We start from the raw sequence: 16,824 nt of genomic DNA, 5'->3' as shown, positions 1-16,824 counted from the left end.
TCAGGCGATATTAAATAGTGTATTATCAAAAAAGTATCGCCCTTAGCTTACTGTAAATGAAAAGAAATATATAATTAAAATATTATATTAATATAGCACAATTTTTAGTCTCAACTTATTCTCTCCATTCGGTGCCAACATCACATTCCGAATGCTTCCAGCAGCTTAATTTCCCTCTGTGTCATTCTCCAAGTCTCGCATGCATTTACTGCTATGCTCCAGATGCAAAATTTTATGAGCCGTTTTTTATGTGTGTGGCCATTTTGGAATAAGCAAACAAAAATAAGCTATCGCGGTTCATCTCTTTATCTATAAAAATTGCAGGTGTCCGTCAGTTCATCATCACAATCGTCGCGTAGCAACTCCAGTCCGCACATGACTCTGGAGGAGCTTCGGGCAATCAACAAGTACGCGGAGAGTACCAAAAGTCTCTCCTATCTGCCACAGGTAACGACCGCTTCCAAACTGCTTCTGTGAACTTAAGTGTTCTGAGTAGAATTTTATCTTATTTCAGCGATCATCGGATTCTAGTTTGCTTAAAACAATCGAGATTTACTTTTTTTGAGTGTCCAAGCTTTCTCGAAAGATATGACGGACGCAGCACCTTTCTTTAGACAGTATAGGCTAGAGTATTACAAAAACCCCGCCAGTATTCATGATTTGATGATACCACGTTTTTATTATGTTAATTCACGTATGAGTTGACTTTTAATTGTAATCATAAAACTGACCTTGAGGGTTGTTTTGTTTTGCTATCTGTACGGAGTTAACTAAAATTGTATTTTCGATTGTTGCATCCGATGATCACTGTAGCTAAACGTGAGTTATCGTTAAACGTGATTTTCCCATTATTTAGACTTCCTCCTATTCCATAATGTTTCTATTAAACAATGTAGAGTTGGTAAAGTATATCCATTGTAAGGATTTTTGGTCAGTATGGTTACATACGGAATTGGAGTACTTTGACATTCCAAAATTTTCTGATATGCTAATAGGTTTCACATTGAAAATAGTTTTTAACGAAGATAAAAAGGTTTTGAAAGTTCATTATAAATATATATATGTTTGAATTCTAGCGCACACTAAAGGATTGGTTGTTCTTAAAGCGATGGTGATGAGATTTAACCCTTAAACTGTAGAAACTGATAAAGAAAGTGAACTCTGTTTATTTCTTGTATTCCCTGTTTCTGTGTATGAACCATTAGCAAGCTTAAGATTTTTTTTATGTTAAGTTGAAAAAGGATTTGTTTTTTAACAAGTTACTCGATATATCCACCATTTGAAAATCGGATTTTTTTAATGTAAAATTGATCAATAAATTCAACAAAAAATAATAATTTAGACATAAATAATTTAATTTCAATAATGTTTTATTATCTCAGAATTTGGTTCCTACCACGAAATGCATGTCTAATATTTGTTCACTCTTGACGTATAGATAGGGTGATCTGGCTGTATTTTAGTTAGATTCTTGTGTGGATTGGATTTAAAGCAACGCTTGTTAGTTGATATGCGTATTTGATGTGAATTTTATTTTCCCAAAAGTATGTTACGAAAAGAAAAATAAATTCTATTGTATGTTAATAAATTGGATTATTTCTAAAAAAATAATACATTTCGGATTGCATAACTGGTGGGATAGAAGTGATGAAACATAAATCTTGTATCTTCGATCGATAAGATCTACACGATATCTATTAGATGACGCTATAGCCGCTTAAGCTGATAAAGATACGTATTGATAGGAGACCGATCAGTCCTGGGCCCAAATTAAAATAAATTGGAAAATCCTTTACTGTCTGATAAACAGCACAATATTGCCAAAAGTTTAAAAAGCACACGATGATTACCTTATATTGCCGACTTTTCAATGATTTAATAGTTTTTTAAATCACAACAAATAATAACACAACTATAGGATTATAATCGTTCTAAAAAGGCTATGGTGTTTAACTTCATGACAAAGTTACGTCGTCGTTACTTACGATACATGACCCGTGGCAGTTCATAAGAATACTAAGAGAGGGCGCTGATTAATTTGTTGGTGAAATAGTTATAGGTGTTTTTCGCAGGAACTTATTGATTGATTTATGTTGATGTAAAATAACTGATTATATAACTATCGTAATAATGCAGCTGAAAGTAAAGCTAATGTTATAATCTAACAAATAACACATTTTTTTAGTTATCATAATTTTGCTCACCGAATTCTGGCCTCAAAAATATATGGGATATGGTCAGTCTCCTTTCAACATCGTCACGCAAGCAGGCAGAATTTATCAAAGCGTATTAACCGTGATAGCTAAACAGACAGATGCCGGTTCTTATTTCACAGGTTGCGCAATTTTGTTATGTATCCATATATTTATTTAGAAATATCCTCAAGAGTATTGTTAAAAGTACTATGATAGATTAAAAAAAATCTAATCGATATATTCAAGTTATTCGAAATGTTAATGTCAATTTGTGGTTGTTTTTCATATTAAAACATCGAATAATAATCATATTAACACTCGTGTTACTCTTTTAACGGTAGTGGTTCATATTTAATTTGCTGTATGTAACTTAACCTAACGGTTTATGTAGTCGTCTAATATTAATCTATTAACTATTAATGTTTCTAACATTTGATTAATTTTAACATACTAAAATAGGAACAACAATATTGTAGCGGGTCATTTGATAATAATTTTAAGAATAATAATAGATTCCTCAGATGTTGGTGTTATACAATAAAACGAATATAATAATCTACGTTACATTAAACATAGTAATTGAAATAGAAGTATTTCTAATGAATTTCTTAGACAATTTAATATAATGTTGGTAATATTGATATATTGTCATGTATATAACCACCAGTAAATAAGCACTTTTAAGATTAAACAGTAAATAAAACTCGCCCGCATATATATAAACAACCTTTCAGTTTGATTAAATACATCGACACACAACTAGTAAATCTACTAAGAGTAGGTATTCACGTGTGATCCACGATCGATACAAACAGTTTTTGTTTTTTACGCGGTAGCGGTATATTATAGGCACGTCTATAGGACGTGCCTATAATATACCGATTCCTGTCTCAATAATACAGATACAGGAATAAAACATTAATGCTTCGTGCTATCACAACCCCTCACAAATAAACTATGCACATTGCACTGACAATAAAGCAAACAACGGAGCAATGGCGTGCATTTTTCGGGCAGGATACGCGTATATATTTGATAACCTTCCAATGCGAGTTACAAAAAGGACTTTTGCTTAGGCAATGCTTTTATGCATTTATGAAGTGCAACGCCAGTGCTCCGTTTTATCCACAAAACTGGGTTGTTGTGTCAATGCATAATAATACGCATATATCGCATCGACTGCGTTTCCTATGTCTATATTACTGAGACGACGAGCGGTACACAGTGCTTGCTGTCACACTGGTATATGGTCTTGTTTCGGATCCCTTTTTTAAACATAGTTACAAGTCTTTCAAGGTCTCCAAGATACAGGTTACCTAATGTGGTGACTGCTAGCAATTGATTGTTTTTTAAACCTTCTTTGAAAATTAAATTATTTTTATTTATTAATGGGTTATGGTTTTAATATTTACCATCTGCTTGGTCTGTCAATTAACTATTACTGTTAAAAAAAAAAAAGTATACACATCAGAATTTCCACGCAAAGAAAACAACTGGTGCTTTCATAATCCGTCGCAAAATATTTCAAATCAAAATAGCTACGGAGCTGACAATTGATTGAGTAAACCAATCTGAGGTTGTTTATATATTCGCCGCGAGAGGGTGTCGGTATAGCGGTAACGGTAGGGTGGTCCGCGGGCCCCGGTGCGTAGGTCCACGAGCGGCAGCGGGCGCGGATGCGGACGCGCTCCGAGTGGTTCCTGCAGCCCGCCGCCTCGCTGGACGCGGCCCGCTCGCGCGCAAGTACGCCCCCGCCCCACCCGCCCTCGCCCCTGGCTCGTTTGCCCCCGCCCCCGCGCCCGCCCGCAGCGTGCGCCGAGCGCGAGAGCACCGCTCTCTACGTGCTCGTCGCCTGCCTTGAATTTTTGTTTTGAAATCGGATGCCTCGTGCCACCGGTACTGAGATTATGTGTTACGCTTGAGGACTAACGGTGGGGACGCTTCTCTTTCGGACGCTTTCAGGGTCATCCATAAATCACGTCACATGGTTTTTAAAGCTTTTGTCACATTTTTGTGACCCCCTAAGTCACAAAGATGGTCATGTCTAATATTGTAATTGTATCACAGTGTTTGATCAAGTGCAAGAAATTGGCAAGGATTTTTTAAACTTGAGCAGTTTAAAAATCACTCGCTTTAACGCTGAAGGAAAACATCAGCACGGCTAGCATGGGCAGGAGACAATTATATCCCCGGGGTCTTTCCCCGGGGATATAATTGTATATAAATATAAATATAATATAAATTAACCTTCTCCACAGCTTTATCAACTCTCAAAGCACTGGCACACAAGTGGAAATAATATCCAAATAATATATGTGTATTAATAAACGGGGGCGAACTTCCCCTATTCCATGTTCCAGTAATTTAGCAGGTGGGCACGTTAATTATATTCCTTGTCAGGGGATATAATCGGGGGACATAATTTTTATCTCCAGCCCGTGCTAGCCCTGTAGTAGTTAGAGAGTTCTCTGTAAAGTTCTCAAAGGCGTGTGAAGTCTAGCAAACCGAACTTGGCCTGCGTGGTGGATTACGAAGTCGTAATCCACCACGCAGGCCAAGTTGGGCCAACCCTTCTCATTCTAAGAGGAGACCCTGTCGTGGGCGAGTAATGGATTGAAAATCATAATGTTTCCTATAATCAGTGGAAACTTTTTTTCTTAAATCATTTACTGTGAAAAACTTATGATAACCGAACACAAATTGAATAGGCACCTACGATACTGGCTTAGCTAGTGTGGATAACCACGGTTTTTTTTCATTAGTACTTTTGTATACACTAAACCATTTGAATTTCGTCATTGATCGTTAAAGTAGACTCGCCGTACATTATTTTTGCGTAACATTGAATACCACTAAAAATACATCAGAATTAAAGTTAAATTTTAAATACTGTATACATGTGACGCCAGGAAACTTATGACCCTTCCTTCTACCTGACACATAATTTTACCTTTTGTTAATTTCGTAATTAAGAAGTGACGCAATTTATGGGTGACTCCTTTTTTTGTTTTTTTTTGGAGGGGGCTACGTCGAAACACATGTGTACAACCCCACGCTGCGTCGTTTACTAAGCCCAAATTAATAAAAGTATTTTATACTCAGCTAGTGGCGTCGATGGGGTGTACATATGTGCAGTCTTTGAAGTACTTTTTAAACTCATTAGTCCAGTTATATATGCGATAAAAAAGTTAAGTATGCTAGAAATGGTTTACCATAATATACTAAGTATAGTTTTCTCATAGATGTATATATGTATATATTAAATTAGGTCCTATTATTAAACGTGAAATAGTATCTTATGTTTTTGAGAACACTTTAAAGGATCGAATCTTTTCACGAATTTATTTCTCGGTTGTGGTGGTTTGAATATAAAGGCAAACTTAAATATGGATTTTCTATTGTTAAGTGTATAGTGTGTTTTGGTTTATATTTGTGCCGAAAGGGAGACGTCTCTAACGCTTCATTAACACAATAAATGGGCGAAGGTGGTCGCTTTTCCTTATTCCAGCTTATGCATGCAGTGAGTTTTCTGTAAAGCACGTTTTCTGCACTTTCGCCATGTTTTATTTATACAAATAATTGGTATAATTTTTTTATTACTTTAACTTGCCACTTTGGTTTTATACAAAGCATTTGTCGTAAGTTTTAATCTGTTTACCAGTAATAAGAAGTTAGTGATTTTTTGTCTTATTAAGTCGTATAAAATGCTTTGTTAGTGCCTAAATAAACGTTTATTAGTTTAAGAGGAATGCGTCATTGGCTTGAAGATCCTTTCTCCCAGCATTTTTCATTGAAAATACTTACAATTCACTGAATTAACGGAAACTCAAGACTTGTTTAATGAGCCGATGTCATTTGAAAACAGTCAATAATAAAAAGAGATGTACGCGGACACGTTTCTAGTATCATAACACTAAAGCGACGAGAAAACTGTACATAGTTGGTTTCCTCGTTTTAGAGTCGTCAATTCGGTACGAAAGATTTTAATTTTACGAAAGTTTCGCCAAGAGCGCTGACATAAGAACTGCAGACGATTTTGTGCTTTAAAACAAAGTTAAAAACCTCCATTTTACTTTGTCCATGTTTGCTTCTTATGTCGCAGCGACCGCAGTTCTGGTGTTGTTAATTTATTCAAAAAATCCAGTACCCTTACTTTACGTGCTCGCAATCGTAGCGGCGTGGTATAGAAACTCAACTTTAAAGTAAAATGGATTTTATGCTGCTCGTTTTGAGTCCCAAATTCTGTACTACTGAAGGTCCCCGTGTTCTGAACTGTATGAATTCTGGCTTTAACAAGATAAACAAGTTTTATTTTATTTAATCGTTATCCATAAACAAAGTTGAGCTTAATACAATATAGATAAGTACTTTTTTACTCTGACATTCCAGTGTTGCGAAGACGCGATTACGATTGCAAGCGTACAAATTTTATTCAGTAAGTACACTTACTACGCTAACAATTGTAGCCTTTTTCAATTAACGAAACTCGTAAGTAAAATAGAAGTTATCTTTATTGTTTTAAAGTACAAATTTGTCTTTCAAATCTGTCCACATTACATTTTTAAAATAGGTATTTTAAAATCGGTAGTGCAGAATTTACGACTTTAGAACAACTGGCATTCGTTCCTTTTTCCATGACGGCATTATAAATGTAAAAGCGACATCACGTTTACGAACGTGCAAATGATAAAGTAAGGGTACAGGGTACAGTGTACCCAGACATACTATGTTTGCATCTCAATTTCCTGTGTCGAAGTGTACACAGCTCTGAGCTTTTCATTGTTTTGGGATGTGATCAGTGGCTTGCACGTCATACATGCATAAAAGTTCTGCCTAGCTTAGATTTCTTCCTTACCATATCATCTGTGCACACCACTGGTGTGCCTGCTCTAAGCCGCTCATTATTGAGTACCATTCATTTTCGTTAAATTGGCATTATGCTTGGATTGATAAACGGATATCCTGCTCGATGTTGTGTGACGTAATATAGTCTTGTTTCGTTCGTAGTATGTTTGTATACTCTTTATTACACATAGCTTTAAACTGTTTTTCACACAGTCAGAGTGGTGCAGTGAGCAAAAAATATCTCGGAAGAAAAAGTTTTTTTTTGCAGTTGCAGAAATATTTTTCCTTGCCAATAATGTAAAATATTCGAAATGCTTAAGTGCGGGTTGCAGATCAAAAGCAAAGCTGAGTTAGTTTAGCTTAACTTGCACAGCTGGCGCAGATTGTCATACTTTCGTGCAAACTTCAAATAATATCTCTTCTATCACATTTATAAATAATAATTACAAAGAAATCAAAAAAGTTTGGAGCTTTAACCATATAATATGTTGAAAAAATGCGATTATTGTTAGATATTGTTTTGCTCACAGCTCTAAATCAGCGTAAGATCGAGCAGTAACTTTTTGTTTGTATCTCGCTTACTTTATCTGGCGAGATACTTATGTCGAAAAAGTGTGATCTTACGTTGACTGGCTTCTCTGTGTTAGGGCGTAATCTCGTCAGGTGTATAGTTAAGGCTGACTATTTGTCTAAATTTATTTTGATTGGAACCCTTAACGTATACGTACGTGGCAGTTTATGGTAAATCGCTCGAAATAATGTAATCGGCTATAATGTAAACAAGCGTAGCGGTGTAATGCTCGAATATCTTCATCGTCTTACTAACTACGTAATTAAGAGTTTATTCCCTCCATGCTTCTGTGAAGCGAGTTGTAGGGGCTTGTCCACCGATTTATCATCAGGATGGATAACGACAATTTAATATCTTCAAACTATCATTAAGTATTCCTTCATAAAAAACCAATGTGCATTATAAATGATCCAAGATAACACCGATTTGAAGTTTGTTTTTTTAAGATTAATTCATTCTTGCAAAATTGTTGCTTCGCTCGTTTCCGCTACAGTTGAACGCTTACCGAAATACACTGCATTAGTAGTGTTCCATTGGTAGTTGTAGAATCAGCCGAAAACTATATTCCTGTTGAGTTTGCGTTCTCATAGACTCTGTTACGTATTCCATCGCATCGTGTTCAACGCACATGTCCGTGTGTACAGGCGGGTCGCGTCGTCGCTCTAGGCGCGCGCGCGTGTGCCGCGCCCTCACGCACCCCGACACTGAGGTCCCGCTCGCTCTCCAGCCTCGTCAAGTGACCGCTTGACCTTGACCACCGCACCAGCCGTGCCCGCGGCAGACGCACCGCACACGCAATCCCAACTGGTGACCATACTGCACTGTCACATGACACACAAGTACGTCATCATCAAGTGTCCGTATTGTACAGTTATGCAAAAACGTTCCAAAGAAACAAGTCACGCAAAAGAGTGTCAACGTGTCATCTCGACCTTTGTTAAAACAGTGTATTATTTCAGTCAGAAAATAGTCCTCAATTTATATATTTACCTTACACACTTTGGAATAATTGTGGATTGGAACGTTCTTGCATAACTACGTTATATTAAGCTGCATATTTATATCGAGCATCTGCAACTGATTCAATTAGCGATTCATTTGAGTGTGCCCAGATGAGCGGAGTGCGTTCGTGGTTGCGAGGGATGTCACGAACGATGAACCAATTTGGGATGCGAGGTTGTTGGCTAACTGATATAAATTAAGTTCCTCTTATTTGGGGAAAAATTATATTAATTGTACACCAAGCAGGGCTTGTAATCCGGTTTCGGTAACGTAGAAAGTTTTCGGAATCATTTTATTAACCTCCGTTAACAGATTCTTATCGGTGTATAGAAGTTATTAGAAGAAGTTTTTAAATAGCGGCATAAACCGATAGCTTACACAAAAGGGTGGACCTAAGTCATCCGATTTTGGATCAAAGAATATAGGAAAACTGAAGAATATTGAAGCATTTTCTTGTACCTACGGATTATACAGTTGCAGATGTTTGTGATCGAATATAAAATTGATACGCAGCTTTAAATCCCTGTCATTCTGTCTTACTTATAACTTTTCATGCAGCCCAATGTTAAAATTTACATTCGTTTTCATGTCAATGTTTATAACCGATTTGTTTTTATTCAGACTTAGGTTAGGACCGAATTTTTTAAGTTTCTAGTTGCAAACGAAAACTAAAAATCAAGAAGTCACAACGATTAAATAATATTTTTTACTGTAAAACACAATTTTGTTAGCATTATTTAAATTTGGTCCTAAACTATGTAACAAGTATGTAACATTAATCAATATAACAACATTGGGCAAAACACTATTGTTTAAAAAAAAAATCATAGTCACTTTGAATCAACTTTGAATCTTTCGGTATAGAAATCAAAACTAGCGCTCTCTGAAATTGTAAATGTGCTTAGTTTCTAGCTATTAGTCTAGATGTGTTACTACGAATTGCCAGTAAATATGATAATATAAACAACAATTAATAATGCGGTTAGGCAATTCTTATACGTCTATTATAGTAGGAGTTTAATAAATAAATAAGTGTTTAAGCCACAATTGCGCATGACTCAGTACAGTGCAAGTGGCTGTGCAGATACATGATTCGATGGATTCATTGTAAATCGCACATGCGGGAATGTAGTAATCAAAACAATTTGAGAGCCAATTTCAGACCTGTTAAGTAAGATTTTGAAGTTCTGTCTCCTTTTTGTCGATATATAAGGTTTATATCCGATTCAATCAATGATTCATTAAGTTTCATTCTATTTTATTGAAATCTGTTTAATAGTAATCTAAATTACCATGTCTCAAAATGGTTATACAGTGTGTAAAGGACGGCACTACTTTTAGACCTGTTAAATTAGTTACGAGTTTTATGTACAAGAGAATCGGCACCTGTCCCCGTTCATCTTAGGGCTTTTTAAAGACTGCCCACAGCCCTTTCATCAGTATAGCTCTTCTGACTTTACATGTGCAAGTGCGAACTTCCAGCGTACTTCAGAGGTATTTATAAAGAATAACGAGACAACTGTACTAAATTGACATTGTAAATTACAAAATAAATATATAATATAATCAAATTTATGACATAGTTAAGCGCGTAATATCAATTTCTAGAAAGACGTTTATGTTCACTATCACAATTTATCTTCACTATAAATATAATCGGTGCCATTAAACATTATGTCAAAATTATATTATGTCCCTGAATTTCGTAAGTTATTTTTGTAAGAATTTAAATCTGGACAATTGATATAAAACATTCCTGTTTATATTTTATCTAGTTAGTTTTTATGTAATTGAAGGTATTTTTAAAAGATAACGAGTTGATAAGAATTATATGAAGTGTGCTAAAATAATAAATAAAAAAAATATTATTTACATATTATGTGTTATGAGTATACAGTTAATCAACTTCTTTGTATACTCATTGAGAGTATCGTTGCCAAAATAACATCGAGGCGACCTAACGCAAAAGTTGCGAGCAGGGTGGCACTCCGTACTCCTCCGTACTGCACCCATTCGTTGCCTTGTCGAGTGGCTAGGTTGACTCACTACACATATGGTATTTATATAAAACGCTGCATTTCTGACTACCTCATACATTCAAATCTAGATTTTTCTTCTTCATCGTGTTGAATGTCAATAATAGAGACGGAAACACTTTAGCAACCTACTTATCAAACACCACGCATATGTGCCTGCCTAATGGACAGAAATAGAGAGTAAATATTTTTCAATGTAGTGCTTGTTACAAAGTTGACAAACAATTTGTGAACAAAGTTATTTATTTAAACAAATTGAAATTATATCGAATACAATTTTATGGATCTTTACAATAAAATTACTTAGTATAGCAATAATGACGAAACACCAAATGTCCGAAATTAAAGGGCAGTCGAGTATTCATGAGTTTGCGTTAAGCCCTGATACATCGTCTAAAACTTATTACATAAAACTGTTTGTAAACGGCATTTTGTTTTATAATTTGGCCACATACCTACGAAAGACTGAAAATGTTATAGAAAAAAAAAACAATATTCTCTGAACATATACGAATTTAATTTTATGGTAATGTAATTTGTGATGCCTGTTTAATATAACGATATGCAATTTGTTGTCTATTAAATTATAGTACAAATTTCCTTACGCCTATCTTTAGGTGCCACCTACACGCTCGAAAATGTTGCGTTGTTGTTACTTGGCGATAGGATGTTCAATTATACTAGATTTTTTTTGAGTAATAATTGTCCAGCAAGATCTCCCCCTGTCAGTTAGTTGTAGCAAAAAAGAGAGAACTTTGTTAATTTGGATTCATGCTTATCGTGTTAACGTTTCAATAAAAGATTTGCTCGTTAACCCTGTATCGTTAAAGTAAAATGGACCTGATGTCTCTGGTTTTAGAGTCGCAAGTCCTGTAGTTTTTTGTTTCAACAAAAGTTTTGTCAAAAACCTGAACTTAAGGATTCAGCTTTAATCAAATGCAGATGAAATCCATTTTACTCCGAATTTATAAAAGTATTGTGGTGGATTTACAATGGTTTTTTTTGTTGGGGAATATTGTCAAAAGATAATATTATAAATTTAACTTAAAAGTAGTACAGCATGTATGCCTCAGCAAGAAAACTTAATCCGTGGCAAGCGATTGTCCAACTTTTACCTGAGTTTGCTTAATATCCTTTAAATAACAAGTGACGTCGTAATGCCCGTCTAGAATTGAGCAATTTTAGTTGCCCGTATAACTAACTACACCTGTATATACTTCCATTGCTTCCAATAACTTAATGCATATTCTTGTCGTGTAGGTGGCATTTAATGATTATACTATTTCTATTAGCTATGCTTAAACATAAACCGTGTCAAGTTTCTAATATAATTTATAGGTGCTAGGTTGATTGTGAAATCTCTTGTAATAAAAAAATTACACATATAGTTATTAAATATCACTTTAACTATCGATACATTTATCTGATGTAAACTATTATAAATAATGTAATATTTTATTATTAGCTTTATTAAAATGTAATTTTGTTAATCAACTTTTAGAGTTAGTGTTCTTATAATGTCTGGGGGTTAATAGTACCGAAGTTTGACAGCGACTTTGTGATAATCGCAATGCATCCTTCTACATTTATTTATAGCTGTCGGATGATGTCTGTGAATCATACTGGCAGGCTAGGTATATTTTGTGTAAATATAAATTACATATTATTCACAAACCCTGTTGCACGTTTTGGGACAATTTGTTTTAGTATTTATAGTCAAATATATTTTAAGACTGGCGGTTTTATAAATAAAAACTGCATGCTCGCTCTGCGTTTAATTTTTGATATTACTGTCAATAATTGTAACACATCAGCACATCATCTGAAGGTGTTGGTGTCGAGTCGTAGTTTGTTGTTTGCCCAAAAACAACCAACATATGATGTGACGTGACGCCTCCACACCAATTCTTGAAACGGTGTGCTGATTAAATACACACAATGTTATCTGTCCCTCAATCAGAAATTGCACTACGCAGCACTATTGCAGTGTACACCATTGCACAACATTCCACTAGTAACTTTGTCGATTACTAGTCGAATGTTGACACGTCGCGTCGGGATGGGTGTTGCGTACGCGTATTTACCACAGTTTTAAAACTAAAGTGTTGCAGGTTTTATTTGTAAGGTCGCTAGAGTTAAAGCTCGCCGCTTGGAGGTTATAATTTAGTTGTTAGTCTGACTAGGTTATTTATAAATATATAATCAAGCTAGCGTACACTTAGACAAGGCAGTACATTAAATGCCGTAACGTTCTACTGAGAAATATTTTATAATTAACGCGCATGGAAACTTGTCGCTTTCTTGTAGTTCCTTGAAAGTAGTTAACAGTTAGCAGGGCTATTGTAACGAATTCTTTACTTCTGTTGCAACAGCACATGTTTCCATAGCGCAATTTTACCTGTCTTTCACAGGTTTTAAATTTAAATTACTTTATTCCTTAACCGACTTGGCATAGATCATAGAACGAAATCTCCTAGCCTGCTCCTGTATGGGCGGTACCAATGCGTAGACTTTTGAGAGGATAACCTATAACGACCTGTTTTTCGTTTGGTTTGAACTCCTTAGAAATGCATTTTATGATAAAAATTTCGACATATTCATCAGAGGCTATAACGCCACAAATTGTGGCTAAGTATCTGTTAGGATAAGAAATTTATTCAGTTCATTAGGGCCTGGTTTCGGTACGCTTTACAGTAGGGAGTGAGGGGAGTCTGGAGTAGAACTTAAATGTTTTATCTCTCTCGCTCTTTTTCATTTAAAATAAAGGCGATAAACAGGTAAACCGTCTTGTACGATCAGTCTTGGCTATGTGTACGTCAGTTATGTTACGCGGGAACGTGTAATGCCGGGGGCACACTTGTGCCAAGCGTGTTTATTCAAATCAAACAAACACTAAAATGTTGTCCGATAGTCGATGCCTGGATTTAGTTTGCCATGGACAACGTCGTTACTGTATCTAGGGTAGCACACATCTGCAACCTTAACATACTAGGGACTTCACTGGCAAATACGAGTCACGATGTCTAAAGTTACTAGAACATCATCCACAGGTTAAGGGAACTGTGAATTAATCTTAGTCCAACCATTCCACCAATCCTAACACCTTTGGATATGCGTTCCATGGATGAGTTCTAGAGCTCGAGTTATAAAAGGGTTTTTGGATTCAGCCCACCCACTCCTGACACTGTATCATTTAGCCCGGTTGGTGAATGCGTTATATTAATTTAAAAAGTTGGTTTGAACACGCATAGCTTGAGGTGACAGTGGCACGTAGTAAATTCAAGGCTCATTTTCACTGATCGATAGATCCCGAATTCGTACGCGACGAAAATGTGCCTTAAGGGACGCTGCAATTTTATCACGTGATCACTCAACATTCTGATAGGTATATTCCTGCACTTTTCCAAGTGGGCCAAACCCATTACTGTACATTTGAGTACAATTTAATTATGCGGAATTTCAATTTGCTATACTTTAATTTAGTCACGCGTAAGCTCAATTTATTTATGAATTCCTTGTGGTTGTGGTGTAGCAGCTACGCGTTAGGCTTTTGCTGGCCATATTTTAGGGTAATCTAATCATTCTTATTAGCATTTTTGCACTTCATGAAGTATAACTACTTAAGCTACGTCGCGAGGCAAATTGCGTATATTTAAAGGAATATTTATTATGAGGTGGGGATTGATCTGTGTAACATTAAGTGTTATAAAACCAGCTTGAGCAATTATGAGTTGATTCCTTGGCGAATCTGTAGCCTTAGTACAAGATTTGTTCGTTCTGCAATCGAGGAGTCGTTTTAGCATATCAAACTCCGTATCGTCAAAGTAAAATGGAACTAATGTGACTCTTTTTAGATTCGCAAATCCCGTACTTCTAATTTTCTTTTACAAACATTTAATCAAAAGCCCGAGCTTAAGAATTGCAGACGGATTTAAGCTTTACAGCTTAATGCAAATAAGATCCATTTTACTCCGATTTTCAAGTATTACTATACTCAGATACGACTCCTCGATTGCGAGCGAGCAAATCTTTTACTAAAGCTAATGGTGCTTTTACTTGACGTTTCTCTTTAAAGCTGACCATGGCTGAGAAAGCCGGCCGGAAAGTACACTACGATTACCGCAGAAGGCTCATAAGCGTACAGACACGCACACCTCTTTTTCTTTCTTTCGATATCTTAAGATCGGTATCTTTAAATTTTTGAGTAGTCCTTTGCAATAGAACGATTTAAGGCTCAAGGTCAATCCTCTCTTACTCCCTTTAAGCTTATCGTACATTACGAGAGCCGCAGCCAACGCATTTTTCTTCGAACTTAGAATTTACTATACGGCTCGGCTCGGGTGTAATATGCGAACGGCATTGTAGTTAGTAAAAGTTATCTTGGACATTTGTAATCCGAGTTCCTGTGTTCATTGGTTAGCTATAGGATTTGGATAGTTTAATTGGTTAGTAATGTATAGAATAATAGTTAATTTGTATTTTATTATAAACGTTTGTTTTTTTTTTCCTATAAAATTTAATTAAATAATATGCGCACGTCGAATATGAAAATAACAAGTTAAGGTCTTATTAATTCCAGAACTAATTAGAATTAATTCAACGGTCAACAAGATGGCTCATTAAATTAGCTTTTTTTTGTTTTTTAAAAAAAGTCTGTTTACAAATAAAAGTAACACCAATCTTACCGAGTGCGCCACGCAATTGATATCTAGGCGAAGTTTCAATTTCAATGTATTAGAACTGCCGGCTAATTCTGTAAAGGTATTTTTAGACGGTATTTACTTACTTTACCAGTATTGGGGTCGTAAGTCGTAGATTGACAGCGAAAGGTAGGGACGTATGCTTTCTAAAAATTAATAAAAGATGGTTACAGTTTTAAAAAAAAAATATAACAAACCAATAGGTATTTATATTTTTTTTAATAAAATTCAACTGTATGGTATAGACAATTTGTACACTAACAAATATTTATTTCGCATAAGACTGTTTTCGATTATTGTGTATGTATTTTAATATTAACACTCGAATTATGTAATGGAGCTGTTGAATTAATAGCTCTTCAAATCATTCCACCGACTTAGTATTGAACAAATTAATTTGCTTTGAGTATTATTATTAAATATTATTTTATAATATTTGTTTTGTTCCGATTCGATATGTAACAAAACGTTCTCAGTAAAGCTAGACTAAAATAAATAGTTCTTTTTTTTAATTGATATATATTCAAATCACAATTTGCAACGTGACATCTGTCGAGCCGCATCAATTGCGCGTCAATTGATAGTAAAAATTAACATCGTTACGTTATTTATTTAATGAATAAAAAGTATGATGATTTTATCCGTCTTAAAACGTGTTGCGTGGCGAGTTACAATTATAGTGATAGCGATAAAAATTCGGATCGGAACAAACTTTAGATCTTGAAGCTTTGACTGTCAATCAAGGCAAACTTTTTAGTTTTTAGTTAGAAAAAAATTGATTTCGTTAATTTTATAAACTGAGGTAAATGATTAAAATTATTTTGTTATACTAATTAATAAGGAATTACGTTATAAGTTTCTGGAAAGTTCTTTAAAGATGTTATGTCGGAAAATAGTATTAGACTTATAAATTATAGGCACGGGCACATAATATGGAATACGCCACCCATCATTACGTTATACCACGCGTGCTACCTCAAATTAAAGCTTAGTATTTTGGATGCAAAGGTGCGTTTGTACCACCTTATAATATATCCTTATAATATATCTATCAACGGTTACTAATGTTGCTGTGGGGTGGCGTCAACAAAGAATTGTCCCGGCTTTTAATTTGTTTTTAAAATATATATACTATGGTATTCGCTTTTGTGTATTACGTTTTTATAGATTGTCACATTATATTTGCACATTTTCTATACAAATAATTATAAAGAATTACACAAAAATAAAAAGAATATGAAAGTATTTCTGTTTTTTATTGACAGTTCACGAACCCGATAATTATTGTCGTTGTATTGACATATGAAGAGTGAGGGGGGAAGAAAGATCCTCTTCATAATTAAATAGCTCGGTTAATATTCTGTTTTTTAATTGCAGTTCCATGTTTTGTTATTTTTATCACATCGCGCTTAACACGTTGGCTGCTGAAACACAACGTTTGTGTTTTAAAACTACGTAACGCGTGTGCGGCTCAA

General features: G+C 35.1%; 1 protein-coding gene across 4 annotated transcripts in view; it reads left to right on the top strand.

Moving 5' to 3' along the window:
- The window catches only part of LOC120633587, a 43,101-nt gene extending 27,815 nt beyond the window's left edge, over nt 1-15,286 (top strand). The window contains exons 9-11 of one of the 4 annotated variants that reach the window (XM_039903797.1): nt 325-447; nt 3,848-4,091; nt 8,256-8,278. In XM_039903797.1, the coding sequence (XP_039759731.1) occupies nt 325-447; nt 3,848-4,069 (345 nt within the window). In that variant the 3' untranslated portion in view covers nt 4,070-4,091; nt 8,256-8,278. Of the gene's footprint in view, nt 1-324; nt 448-1,076; nt 1,284-3,847; nt 4,092-8,255 lie in introns of those variants that run through there. The other 3 variants (XM_039903798.1, XM_039903799.1, XM_039903800.1) reach the window with 3 other exon arrangements.
- The last annotated feature ends 1,538 nt before the right edge of the window (nt 15,287-16,824 follow it).

The sequence above is a fragment of the Pararge aegeria genome, chromosome 22, assembly GCF_905163445.1.
Source record: "Pararge aegeria chromosome 22, ilParAegt1.1, whole genome shotgun sequence".
Lineage (NCBI taxonomy): Eukaryota > Metazoa > Arthropoda > Insecta > Lepidoptera > Nymphalidae > Pararge > Pararge aegeria.
The sequence above is the reverse complement of the archived record's forward strand: the minus strand, read 5'-3'. Positions and strand labels throughout refer to the sequence as shown.